The sequence below is a fragment of the Triticum aestivum genome, chromosome 7D (genome assembly GCF_018294505.1).
Source record: "Triticum aestivum cultivar Chinese Spring chromosome 7D, IWGSC CS RefSeq v2.1, whole genome shotgun sequence".
NCBI classification, from domain to species: Eukaryota; Viridiplantae; Streptophyta; class Magnoliopsida; order Poales; family Poaceae; genus Triticum; species Triticum aestivum.
Genome location: NC_057814.1, coordinates 636,135,829 through 636,149,728, shown reverse-complemented (window position 1 = coordinate 636,149,728; position 13,900 = coordinate 636,135,829). Strand labels below are relative to the sequence as shown.

Below are 13,900 nucleotides of genomic sequence, written 5' to 3'. Positions count from 1 at the left end.
GTTTCCTCGGTTTGCTACTCATGTCCTTCAAATAAAAAACCTGAGCGACATCTTTGGCAAGGACGAATGGTTCGTCAAGGTAACCAAGATTGTTGAAATCCACCATTGTCATTCCGTATTGCTTGTCCACCTTTACCCCACCTCCTGTTAGCTTGAACCATTTGCACCGGAACAAAGGGACCTTAAAGGAGGGTCCATAGTCAAGTTCCCATATCTCCTCTATGTAACCATAATATGTGACCTTTTGCCCATTCTCGGTTGCTGCATCAAAGCGGACACCACTGTTTTGGTTGGTGCTCTTTTTATCTTGGGCGATGGTGTAAAATGTATTCCCATTTATCTCGTACCCTTGGAAAGTCGTTATAGTCGAAGATGGTGTCTTGGCCAACATGTACAGCTGATCTCCAACATCATTGTCATTCATTAAATGTTTTCGCAACCAACTGCCGAAAGTCTCCATGTGGGCCTTTCTAATCCAGGATTCAGGCTTCCCCGGGTTGTTCGAGTGTAAAATATTCTTGTGTTGCTCGAAGTACGGAGCCACCAAGCTGGAATTTTGCAGAACTGTGTGGTGTGCTTCAGTCATAGAATGACCGTCCATACATATCATTGATTTCCTTCCGATCGTGCCTTTTCCACTTAGTCTCCCCTCGTGCCGCGATTGAGGAATACCAATCGGCTTAAGGTCAGGAACATAGTCAATACAGAACTCAATTACCTCCTCATTTCCATAGCCCTTGACGATGCTTCCTTCTGGCCTAGCACGGTTACGAACATATTTCTTTAATACTCCCATGAACCTCTCAAAGGGGAACATATTGTGTAGAAATACAGGACCGAGAATGGAAATCTCTTCGCCTAGGTGGAGCAGGAGGTGCGTCATAATATCGAAGAAGGATGGTGGGAACACCAACTCGAAACTGACAAGGCATTGGACCACATCGTTCTGTAACCGTGGTAGATCTTCTGGATTGATTACCTTCTGAGAGATTGCATTGAGGAATGCACATAGCTTCACAATGTCTACTCGAACATTTTCCGGTAGGAGCCCCCTCAAAGCAATCGGAAGCAATTGCGTCATAATCACGTGGCAGCCGTGAGACTTCAGGTTTAGGAACTTTTTGTCCGCCATGTTTATTATTCCCTTTATATTCGACGAGAAGCCAGACGGGACCTTCATACTGCTCAAGCATTCAAAAAAAATGACCTTCTCTTCTTTGGTAAGAGCGTAGCTGGCACGACCTTGAAACCATTCCGGATACCGGTCATCTGGGTCTTTCAAAAGTTGCTGGTCCTGCCGTGCTTCCTTTGTATCATTTGTCTTCCCATACACGCCCAAGAAGCTTAGCAGGTTCACGCAAATATTCTTCGTAACATGCATCACGTCGATTGCAGAGCGGACATCTAGGACTTTCCAATATTCTAGCTCCCAAAATATAGATTTCTTCTTTCACATGGGTGCGTGCCCGTCAACTCCCCGCGGAACTGATTGTCCGCCAGGACCCTTTCCAAAGATGACTTTCAAATCCTTGACCATATCAAATATCTCAGCACCAGTACGTTCCGCAGGATTCGGCCGGTGATCTGCCTTGCCGTTGAAATGCTTGCCTTTCTTTCTTACGTTATGATTTCGGGGAAGAAATCGACGATGACCCAGGTACACGTTCTTCTTACAATTACCCTAACGTACACTTTCAGTCTCATGTAAGCAGTGCGTGCATGCATTGTATCCCTTATTTGTCTGTCCCGAAAGGTTACTGAGAGCAGGCCAATCGTTGATGGTTACAAAAAGCAACGCTCGTAGGTCAAATTCCTCTTCTTTGTGCTCATCCCAGACACGTACACCAGGTCTGCTCCACAACTGTAAAAGTTCATCAACTAATGGCCTTAGGTACACATCGATGTCGTTCCCGGGTTGCTTTGGACCTTGGATGAGCACTGGCATCATAATGAACTTCCGCTTCATGCACAACCAAGGAGGAAGGTTGTAGATGCATAGAGTCACGGGCCAGGTGCTATGGCTGGAGCTCTACTCGCCAAAAGGATTCATGCCATCAGTACTTAGACCAAATCTTATGTTCCTTGCGTCAGCTGCAAAATCTTTGAACACTCTGTCGATCTTTCTCCATTGCGTTCCATCAGCGGTGTGTCTCAACTCCCCGTCGGACTTACGGTCCTCTTTGTGCCATCGCAACGACTTGGCATGCTTTTTGTTCCTGAACAGACGTTTCAACCGTGGTATTATAGGAGCATACCACATCACCTTGGCGGGAACCCTCTTCCTGGGTTTCTCGCCCTCAACATCGTCACCAGGGTCATCGCCTCTGATCTTATAACGCAATGCAGTGCATACAGGGCATTCATTCAAATTCTCGTATTCACCGCAGTAGAGGATGCAGTCGTTAATGCATGCATGTATCTTCAGAACCTCTAAACCTAGAGGGCAGACAACCTTCTTTGCTTCGTACGTACTGGCGGGCAACTCGTTATTCTTCGGAAACATATTCTTCAACATTTTCAGCAAATTTTCAAATGATGAGTCAGCTACACCTTCCTGTGCCTTCCATTTTAGCAAATCCAGTGTGCAGCCCAGCTTTTTCAGACTATTATCGCATCCTGGGTACAACGACTTTTTGTGATCCTCTAACATGCGATCCAAATTCTCCCTCTCCTTATCAGTTTCGAGCGTCTCCGTGCATCAGCAATGGTCCGACCAAGATCATCAGCGGGCTCATCATGTGCCTCTTCTTCACCTTCACCTAACCCTTCCCCACCTTCGGCATCATCCTCCATAAAAGTATCACCGAAATGATCATGATAGTTGTCATCGATATCATCCCCTTCTTCATCTTCTTTCATTCTAACCCCTCTTTCTCCATGCTTGGTCGAACAATTATAGCTTCGCATGAAACCGTGCCGAAGCAGGTGCATGTGAACGTCTCTTGAGGAGGAGTAACCCTTCTGATTCTTACAGACAGCACATGGACAGATAATAAAACCTCGCTGCTTGTTCGCATTTGCCACTACGAGGAAATCTTTCAAACCCGTAGTGAACTCGCCGGAGAGTCGGGGACCGTACATCCATTGCCGATTCATCTGCATTATTATTATATAAAGTATATAATTAACCATCATGCATTTGTTAAACTAACTAGCTAGAAATAATACAAATTAAACAATGAACTACACACATGCATATTTTATCAATGACACATGAAAGGTTCAAGTTGCTAACCGCGATCGCGGAGGAAAAATAAATGAGAAAGCTCAAGTGTGGCTCGGACACTTCATATCATGTTTGTTTCATGCTCTCGGGCATTTCATCGAACACCTTGTGTGCATAGGAGGAACCAAAAGCAAACCCACCACCCCCCTTCTGAATTGTGGCTAAGTGAAGTGAGCTGAGTCCTATATATAGGGATGGGCCTTTAGTCCCGGTTGGCCTGGCCAACCGCAACTAAAGGCCTTCGGGCCAGCCTGAGGACCTTTAGTCCCGGTTGGCCAGGCCAACCGGGACTAAAGCCCCTCCCGTGCGCCAGCTGTCGACCGAGCGCGCTGGGCCCAGATAGTTGGTCGCGGGTCTCCTCCCGAACCGCGACTAAAGACCCCTTTGGTCGCGGTTCGATTATTTTAGGAACTAATGGGGGCGTATGGAAGCTTCTGTTTCTACTAGTGCCTGTTTAGAGTTTTGGTTGAACTTCTTTAGATATCAATTTGGGGCTTGTGCGTGTGCGTGTGCGTGTGCGTGTGCCTGTGCCTGTGCGTGCGGGCGTGTGTGTTGTAGAGAATAAATGGCATACAGACACATCACCGTCCAAGTGTGTGGTCACCTGGTCAACACCGAGCTTGTGCTATTCAGCTCTTTGGGACTGACGACTCCTGGTCTGGTGGATCATTATCGGGTGTGGAATTTCTTTTCTTCCCAAAAAATATATAAAGCTGCCACGTAGATGGAGATGGCATCCACATTTCCGGCGAGGACATGAAATTTGACAAGCATCAAAGCCTATTCATGCAGGAACAACAACAAAAAAAGTAGATGTGAGGAGTTGTTCTTACAGTTGGCACCTTGATCTCCATCAGTCGAGCTGGTATTGTGCCTGTTTGCTTCAATCAATGGGGGGATTGATTCTGATGGAGACTAAAAGCTTAATTGGCTGCATGCGGTCAGGGACCAGATGAAAACAAAAGAATTGACAACAAACAATAGATTCTTTGCCGCTGCTACCCACACAGACAAATGTAAGCTATTGTCACACTCGATTTATGCCCAATGATTTGTTATATGCTCCCTTCGTATCAAAATATAAGACTTTTTTATAGGTTAGATTAGCCTTAAAAGACATCTTATATTTTGGTATAGAGGTAGTATTACAAAGAAAGAGATGGCTGCCGCATAAAGGAAAACTTTAACAAACACGCTTTGGTTTTTATTTAGAACATATACACCCTTTAGTTCGTCACATCGGTATCAAACAATGAACAAAAGTGTATACACTTTACAGCCAAGCTACAAAATTGAGCTATTCCAATGCATTGGATCGACGAACAGGCTACTTGGCTACCAAAACAGCAGAAGAATTAAACAAAATGAAGCACAAAAACAGTGTACAACGTACCTGAATAATTAATTACCGGCTGATAATAAATACACAACTAACTAAGACGTCTTATTGAATTACTCAGCCTAACTAGCAAAACAAAAGAAAAAAAGGAAAAATAAATAAAATAAACTAATCTCTACTCTTATAAAAAAAACAGAGTTGGTGATGATATGGTGTGTCTGCCATCCTGCAATATAGGCCGTCCGATTTATATCTGATGGATAGGAAGGAAATTATGACAATTTTGCAAAAAGATACCCACACCCCTCTCCACCTTTGCAAATAAGGTCTTCTAATTCATTATTTTCTCCCGCAAAATAAACTATTCATACAAATGCATCTTGAAGTTCCGTGCAACGCATGGGCATCTTGCTAGTTAAGGCAAGACCGTGGTGCTATCTTCACCGCCAGCCGGCGCCGCCACCTCACCGCACCTCCCGCATCTATTGTGTGCCGCCACTACAACCACCACCGTGGGTGTCGCCGGCGGCTGTACGGGCACGGAAACGATGATGGGGGCACGGCAGGAGGGGCACGTGGCGCAGGTCCGAAGCCAGGCGTCGACGCATGCAACATGGAAGCGGTGGCCGCACCGCGGGAGCACCCGCAGGCCCTCCCCTTCCGTAAACTCCGCCAGGCAAATCGCGCACTCAGAGGACGAGCACCCCGCTGGTTTCGGAGAAGCGGTGGCGGCAAAGAAAACGGTAGGAAGCGCATCGATGGCCTTCTTCTTGAGGCCCTTGGGCGGCGGCGGAGAGTGGTCGGAGGATGAGGCGGAGCGGCGTCGCCGACATGCGCACCGGGAGACGAGGGCCAGGCCAAGGACGCACACGAACGCGCATAGGAGCGACGCCAGGATAACCACCATGTCCGAGTTCACCGGCATCACAGGCGCCGTCTGCTCCTGCTGCTGAGGCGATGACGATAACGATGTCTGGCCGGTGCCAGGTGCCGCAAGGGCCGTCCGGTGAAGGAGACTCGGCGGAGCGCGCATGGTGTGGCTTTTGCTGCTGCTATGGTGCGCTGTATGCTCTCGACTGAGGACTCTGTATCTTAGCTTAGCTTTGACTCTGGTCTCTGGCCGTGCGAGTCTGCGATGCTCTGCTTGGTGTTTTATAGGGTGGAGGGGCCATGGAAGTGACCGTGGTGGTGGAAGGAGAGGGTCGGCCGGCGGACAGGTAACGCCGGGACCACAGATTAGTGGCGGGCGTGCATGCCACTTTGGGGTGTTTCTTCGTGCACTAGTAATTATGTGCATTGCACGTATTAGGTAGGATATTAGTGGCACGTTATATTAAATAAGGTATATTTGTGGCACATTGATATTTGGTAAGATATTAATTGCTTTCTTCGCGGGAATGGTAAGATATTAATTACATGGCAGATTTCATAGGATGGTGTTGAGTCTAAACATGTTTATAACCAATGGTATGGGTGAATAATTAGAGTGTTAAACGTGTTTGGTGCTCAACATTGAAGCGATTTGAACCGCTAGATCACATGATTTGACGGTTGAGATGGATTGGATCTGTCCCTTTGGAGCTTTTTATATTGGTATAGATATAGATGCGTGCCAACTTTGATCGGCTCCTTTTAGCTTAGTACCAGTACTACGCGGATTCGTGGAAATTAAGCAACTCATTTGGTGTGACACTTTGGTGATCAGTGGTGGAGTTAGTAGCTAAATGTCTGGTGTCCTAGAGACCGACCATGTATATTTGTGTGTGTGAAAAGACGAGACACGCTTTACTTCTTTTGACTCGTGCTTTGCTCCCTAGAAGAAGAAGAATACTTGTAGTGCCAACTCATTTCGTAATGTAAAGCGGATCGGCGAAAGAGATTTGAGACACCCCTTTTGACTAAAATTTGTATGCATAACATGACTACAAATAATGCATAATACTATTGTAAGTAAGTTTATAATTTTGGGGACATAAAGGAATCTCCAAAGCTGACACCCAAACCGAACACCGCATCCGTCTGCGGACTGATGGGGACCAGTCCGTGGATACTAATACGTGAGCCGGCCATTTAAATCTAGCCGCAAACATCTGCCTCTCTGTGTTTTAAAGCCCGCAAGCTCAAAATGACTACATATCAAATTGTAGTTTATCTCAAAATGTTCAAATGTGGTACTAGTTCTAGTTTAAATATTACAATCGAACATTGTTTTCAAATTAAAGTAGCTTAAATTTGAATTCAACTAGCACATATGTACTAGTTTTCCTCTTTAACCGCCCAGAGATGCTCAATCAGATCTTCCTTCAATTGCTCATGAGTTGCTCGATGCCGAATTTGTTGGTGCATTTGAACAATCTCATCAAACATGGATTCTGCTCTCGAAGTTTGTTAGGATCACCATGTTCTCAAATTCAAGAGCTGAGGCAGCGTCATTACCCTCATCCTCCACGATCATGTTGTGCATGATCACACAACATGTCATCATCTCCCACAAGGTCTCTGGACCCATTGTTTAGCAGGTCCATGTACAATTGCAAAACGGGCATGGAGACCTCCGAATGCCTTCCCAACATTCTTTCTAGCTGCTTCTTGTCTTTAGGCAAATTAAGACCTTTTTTCTGACCAAGTGGCTCAGAGATAGTCTTGACAAAAGTAGCCCAAGGAGGAGATACCGTCAGCCAGATAGTAACCCATGATGTATTCATGGCCAGTGACAATATAGTTGCAAGAAGGAGCTTTCCCTTCAGTCGGCCTAGCAAACAATAAAGTTAGCTGCAGCAGATTGATGTCATTGTGAGACCTGGGCATACCAAAGAAAGCATGCCAAATCCAGAAATCAAGTTACGCCACTGCTTTAAGAATGATGGTGGGATTTTTGACATGACCCTTGTGTTGCCCTTGTAGAGCTTTTCGGCAGGTCTTCCATCGCCAATGCATGCAATCAAGAGATCCAAGCAAACCTGGCCACCCTCTTGCATCGGGCATTGCCAAGATCATGTCGGTGTTGGTCACAATTTGTTGTCTCAAGTACTGAGATCCAATCACCGAGACCACGGCAGTAGCAAATCTGACCATGTTGTCTCCGCATGTGCTCTCAGACATATGTATGTACTCGTCGCACAAGTCAGTGGCCCTATCATATGCAAAAGAGCATCTGCAATGCCTCCATGCACTTCTCATAACCAGATAATCTAATCCTTCCAACAATGTCCTTCTTCAAGATGAAGTAGTAATCAAAGTACCAGACGCCATAGTAGAGACAATCAAAGACATTTTTCGCATCCGAAAGCGCCGGTGAAAATTGTCAGCGAATAGAGCATCACAAGCAAAGTAATCATCCATCAGAGTCAAAAGGTTGTGTGCCCTCTTCTGACTGAGCACTCGATGACCCATGATCGATCTCTTTAAATTGATAACATGACGTTCTGCATGCCCCACGCCTGCCAGGACCGCCTACATCATCGCCATCTCGTTCACGTAATCCTCCTCGTCGGATGACACAATGTAGTGCTCATATGTGTACTCCATATTCGAATTCATTGCTTCAAAGAAGAAGGGTAAAAATATTAGCACGGGCATTTCACCAAAGACTTGTTGGGCGTGGTGGGTACCGTAGGGGCGGACTGCGCGGCGAACGGAGGAGATGTGTGGACCGGCGGCAAAGGAAAAGCGGCATGGGAACCAGGGTGTAGCGGTGGAGGTCACGGAGCTTCGGGAAGCGTTTGGCAGAAGGCCTGGGAGGTGTTGCGGTGGCGTCGGCGAGAGGGAAAATGGATGCATAGAAAGAGGGAAGGATGGAGATACGGGATCCGGGATGGGTTTTGGGTGGGCCGGTGGTGTCGGAGCCCTACGTGGCTACTGTCCGGACCGCTGTAATGCCACCTAGTTTTCTTTCAGTTTGCGGGAAGAAGGATGTCCAAATGGCTCAGTGGACGAATACAGGCCCGCGTTAGATCACAAAACAAGTCCGGACCACACGATCTGGATGGTTGTGGGCAGTTCGAGAGGGTCCAATTTAGAGATGCCCTAAGTAGTGTACTGAATTATCAGAAAAGGCTCGTGTGTTTTCAGAATGATGCGTGGCCACTGGCTAAGAAGAAAGTGCGGTAGAATCTAGCTACAGCTATCTATGGATGCAGGTCTAAGTGGCATTGCGCTAGTAACTAAAACAAGTGCATGCACGTATGCACGACGAGAGACAAGCACGCTTTTACTTGTGCTTTTTGACACTGGTGTGCAAAGAATAAGTGGCAGCGCTCTAGTGGTAACTTAATAGAGACATGCTTTATATCCTCTTTTCAAACGTGCTTTTGTCAAAAGTGAAAGTGCAATGCGAAAGAGCAATCAGCTCGTTTCACCACCAAAGAGCAAAGACCATGGGGAAAACGATGAAAGTGTGGTACTACCTACCTCTCGCCTATATATTGGAAATCCTATTATGCTTGTTGAGGTAATCTGATTAAGATATACATGATCCATTCATAGCTAGTGCGACAACTCACCATCAGGGATTGTATACGTGAGTTAGCTTGTGGAAGGAAAAAGGGAAGAATATTCGCAAAAAAATGGGAAAAGGGGAAGAAAAGTGGGATTGTTTAATCCCCTTTTACTTTATTTTACACAGGATGTATAGTATCTTAAGTAAAACAGTTGGACTTTTGCACATGAAAAACGCGCTAAATAAAATTGGTGAAATGTTTATTTCCATCTCAGAGAGTGTGTTTGTGTATCTATATTCGATCATAGGCCCCGGGAATAACTGAGTGTCGCTCAGTGGTAGGGACATAGTCCTGTGTTCTAGGCCAGCCGGGTTCGATCCCCCGCCACAGGGAGCAGATGTTTCAACCGTGTTTCTCACTCCTATAAAAATATGCCGGGGTCTTTTTCTATGTTTCGACCCCGGATATGAGCATGTATAGTTGCCGCTTTAAATTCAAACTTCTTTCTCTCGCTGGTCGCCATTTTCGGCGCTAAACGACAATAAGGAGCTAAGAAAATGGGCAAGAACATGCAAGTTGCAAGACGCTTTTGACCTAATTGGCCATCATTTTAGCTTGCATGGATGATACTAGCAGCTACTCTTAATTAATCTGTCTAGTAACTTAACAACGTATATGGTGCAGGTTCCCGAAAGCAGCATCTATCTATCTGTGGGGAGTTGTCGTTTTGTAAGTCATCGATCGCCTGTTATCTGTTAGGTTGTCTCCCCGTATGTTCTTCATTGATTAATTAGTCAACTAATTGAGTCCATTCCGCTGCTCTAGCCGGCCGGCCTGCATGCTATTCCCACCATGAGTACCTCTCATACATCAACTTTTTTTAGCTAGTGCGGCTGCATATATGGACATGCATGTATGTATGCCGCACGTGTGTGTGTGTGTGTGTGTGTGTGCAGTACTAGAAATGGGATTATTTTGAGTCAAACAAGTGTGAAACACCTACACAATCCATGCACCCCATTTAGGGTTTGTTCAGTTTCGCAGGTGTTAGCGAGATTGACAGGGAATTTAGCTCAATCGAACATGCTCGTAGTTCCAAAACCCCAATCCCAGCAGATTCTTACCAAACCGAACATGTCCTTAGTTAATTTCAACATTCCAATGATCATAAGATTATTCATTTGACCATGATCTGCTGCACTTGCATGCACCAAGCAAACATACGTACATGCTCAGGTCCCGAAAACCCAAAACCACGGGCATTCCAATCACCAGCTAGCCGATGAATCTTTGGCCGTAGAAAAGGTGAATCTTTGAGACTAGATGGTACACATAAAGGCCATCCATCCATCATGAATGCCCGCCAAAATGCAGAGATATTTAGACACGGGATGCAAAGCATATATACTATCTTCTACTTATGAAATTATCCCAAACGTTAGCTGGTCAGCGACCTTTGCCAAAAGGTTCACGTTTTCATGATTCTCTCACATATATGCCCATCATGCCACTGTACAGTTTGGCAGTTCCTATATAGGGACATGCCAATCCTAATGGAAGCACCTGGTTTTAGAAAGATGATTCCTTGTTTCGTCAGTTCTCCTCGTCTTTGATGGCTTTTCTGACACCGAGAGGTGGAAAACCATAGGTCAGCAAGTTTCATTGTGTCAACATCTTGATGGTGTTGCAAAACATAAAGTACCATTGACTTCCCAACCTCCAACGGCTGCAAAATCATCCGTGATTTAGCAAAAATGTCGCCTGAACTGTAATGCAAGTATTATAGGTGAACCCACTAGTTATCAGCTAGAGAAATTTTTGTATGTTTTCTATCCCTCCGCAGAAATGCAATTTTGTTGTTGAAAAAGGGGTAGACTCTGACCTCTAAATCATCATGATGCACACAACCATCTTTGTTAAAAGAAAAGGACAAAGTTCAACAAGTACGCAATAGCAATTAAAATGAGAAAACGGAAAAATGATCACAAATTGTCGGATTAAGATCACATGACTTAACCACATAATCTATTAGTGACATGCCAGCCAAACTGGTTGAATAACGATTGTGAAACCGTCTCCATACGGTTGCACCCAGAGGCCATGAGCTCCCCAGTGTCCCCGTTTTGAAGTGATGATCACATACGGATCGATGTGATGGCCTTTCAGATAAGCTGCACAAAGTTAATAGAGAAAGACCCACTAAAAACATAGTCATTCCAGCAATTCCAATTTCCCCAAAGTAAGGCACAAACCCCTATACGGATATGACCCTTAAGGTTTTTGTTGATACCAACCAACTAGATTCCAAATAAATTTGGGATATTTGTTGGGGGTGACATATTACATGCAACAAGAATCGCACGCCAAATCAAAGTTGTGAAAGGGCAGGAAATAGAGAAATGTTAAATTATTTCATCTTGAACACAAAACAACACTTTATACATCTCTTATGGTTTCTTTTAGCCAAATAATCTTTGGTGAGGATCACTTCATCTGTACAAATCACATAAAATTTTATCTCTAAAGGAACTTTAATGTTCCAAATATTCTTTCTCTGGAACATCGGCCCCATATTTATAAGATCTGCATACATAGACCTCTGTACAAATCACATAAAATTTTATCTCTAAAGGAACTATTTTTCGAATATTCTTTCTGCAAAAAGTTGGCCCCATATTTATAAGATTTACATACATAGACTTAACAGCAAACACATTGCTGGTCTTAACTCTCCACCAAAACATTCGACACGTGAGCTAAGTTGACCAACATCATCATACAAACTAAAGGAGCCATGCATCAATTTATCACCAATTATGGCCCTCCTGAATTGGATGTCCAGAGGTGTCGATCCAAAAACATATTGAATTGTACCATCTCCTTTAACACTATACTGTAAATTGAAGGGTACATAGTCGCAAGCGGATTTTCACCTAGCCAAGTATCTCCCAGAAACTCATCGATTGGCCATCACCAACTTCATCAAGCCCTTCCAAAACAGAGAATCGGTTGGTTTGGCATCCACTTCGGGAAGGCTTCCAAAACAGATATATTCTTGCAATATAAGTGTTTATTATGGAGGAGCTCTTGCCAGACACCCTTCCCCATTTTGTAGCTTGAATAGCTATTTGCTATGCAAGCACTTATTTTTAATTTTGACGTTTTTTATGTTTCCGATGCATATCCATCCTAGGTCCTTTGGCCTACACAAGATATATGATTTAGCCAGTTGATACTTCCATTTGTGCTCATCACACATTTCTAGAAGAAGAAAAATACCATGTTTGTAATCGCCATTAATAGTTGATAAGATCCTAAGTTTCTGTAATTATCATGCCACTTGTTGGCTCCTGATCAGCTAAATGAACCTTATTAGCCAGACATCACATCCACACAAGTGGTAATTAATTTGATTGGCTCCAAGCTATCATGCTGAGGAATTGTCTTCTAGCGTAAACTCCACCTATGTTAATCGAGCCGCTATCATGTTGTGCTTGCGAATTAATTTTTCCATAGACTAAAATCCTCAGTGGATGGGCCCGAGAGGAGCACCCTAATCAAATCCCGAAAGGATGTAAATACCCTCCAATTTATGTTCATCAAGACCAAATTAATCATGAAGATCAAGAATAAAGAATCTGAAGTGCTAAAAAGCCATGATGTATTTTCACCAAGTTTTTCTTTATCTACATTTGTACACCATCTAGCTACACAATATTACTCTCTTAAACAGCACTTCATTGTACTATTTTATTTATCATGTATGTCACCAAGTCATGAAATTGACTAAATGATCCGTATTATCTACTATATTATTATTGCTTCACTTACCAAAACCCGATAAACTATCAATAACAAATATGAGCAACAACATATGACTAACGACGGGCTTAAGCTCGGGCGCGGCGTGCTGCCGCACCTCCGCCTGCTAGTATTCTAAAGTCCGCCAGGCCCATGTGGTAGAGGCGGGGTCTCAATGCATGCATGCCACTATAGGATGCTTCCTCATGCAGGTGTGTCATGTTTTTCTACATGGAAGGCAATAGTACAATATGGTGAGTCGTGACGCTGTAGGGAGTGAGTATTACAATGGGTTGTTACTAAACTTCTAATTGGAGACCAACCACAACCATAGTGTGTTTGGAAAGATGAGGCTCTCTTAAGTTAATCCATGATTTTGATTTGTCTTACTGTAAAGTGAATCTATGAAAGAGGTGTTTAGTCGGCTAGCTGAATTTGCAGGTAATCTTGATGAAATTTCCCAAGTTGCACATTTGTTTACTATTCTTAGAAGTTACCGATGCACAAAACAAATCATCAGAAACATAAGGGATGGACAAAAGTTTGATAAGAAAAGGATGCGTCGAAGCAGTGGCATGCGCTGCTGCAGTTCATGCCACTTGGGGGTATTTTGCTTGCACTCGTGACAAGTTAACTATGCTTCTTAATTAGTGTTGCTCTGCCTAGAAAAGTACACGGTATAATCAAGCTTGTCACCACAAAAAAAAAAGGAAACCATACTATAGTGACGATACTATACGAGGAGTAAGTCAAGTAGCAGCCAAAACCAGTGCATGTGTGGAAGATTAGAGACAGGCAGACTTGTAATCTCCCTTTAATTTGTGCTTTTCTCAAAAGTGAAAGTGATTAGCCAAGAGCTAGCTAGCTCGTAGTTTCACCACCAAATTGAAGACCACAGTCAAGGGAGGAAATGCTCAAAGTGTGTGTACCTACCACCTAACGCTTAGCTATGCGCGTTGATCTGAGGTAATCTTCATATCACTAATATATATAAAAAGATACTATATATGATTCATTCCATACGGGGTTAGTGCGACTCACACTGCCTATTTAGCCAGGATTACATATATCTTACTGCATTGGGGGTTGAAGAAA

At 44.2% G+C, this 13,900-nt stretch overlaps 1 protein-coding gene across 1 annotated transcript; it reads right to left on the bottom strand.

Annotated features, from left to right (window-relative positions):
• Nucleotides 1-4,471: 4,471 nt before the first annotated feature.
• Nucleotides 4,472-5,676, bottom strand: LOC123168228 (probable E3 ubiquitin-protein ligase ATL44). The gene has a single exon (XM_044586100.1). The coding sequence runs from the start codon at nt 5,596-5,598 to the stop codon at nt 4,981-4,983; it is 618 nt and encodes a 205-aa protein (XP_044442035.1). The 5' UTR covers nt 5,599-5,676; the 3' UTR covers nt 4,472-4,980.
• Between the last annotated feature and the right edge of the window lie 8,224 nt (nt 5,677-13,900).

Bases quoted from the DNA above. Each gene is read 5' to 3' on its own strand.
- LOC123168228 (XM_044586100.1), bottom strand. From the start codon at position 5,598: ATGCGCGCTCCGCCGAGTCTCCTTCACCGGACGGCCCTTGCGGCACCT.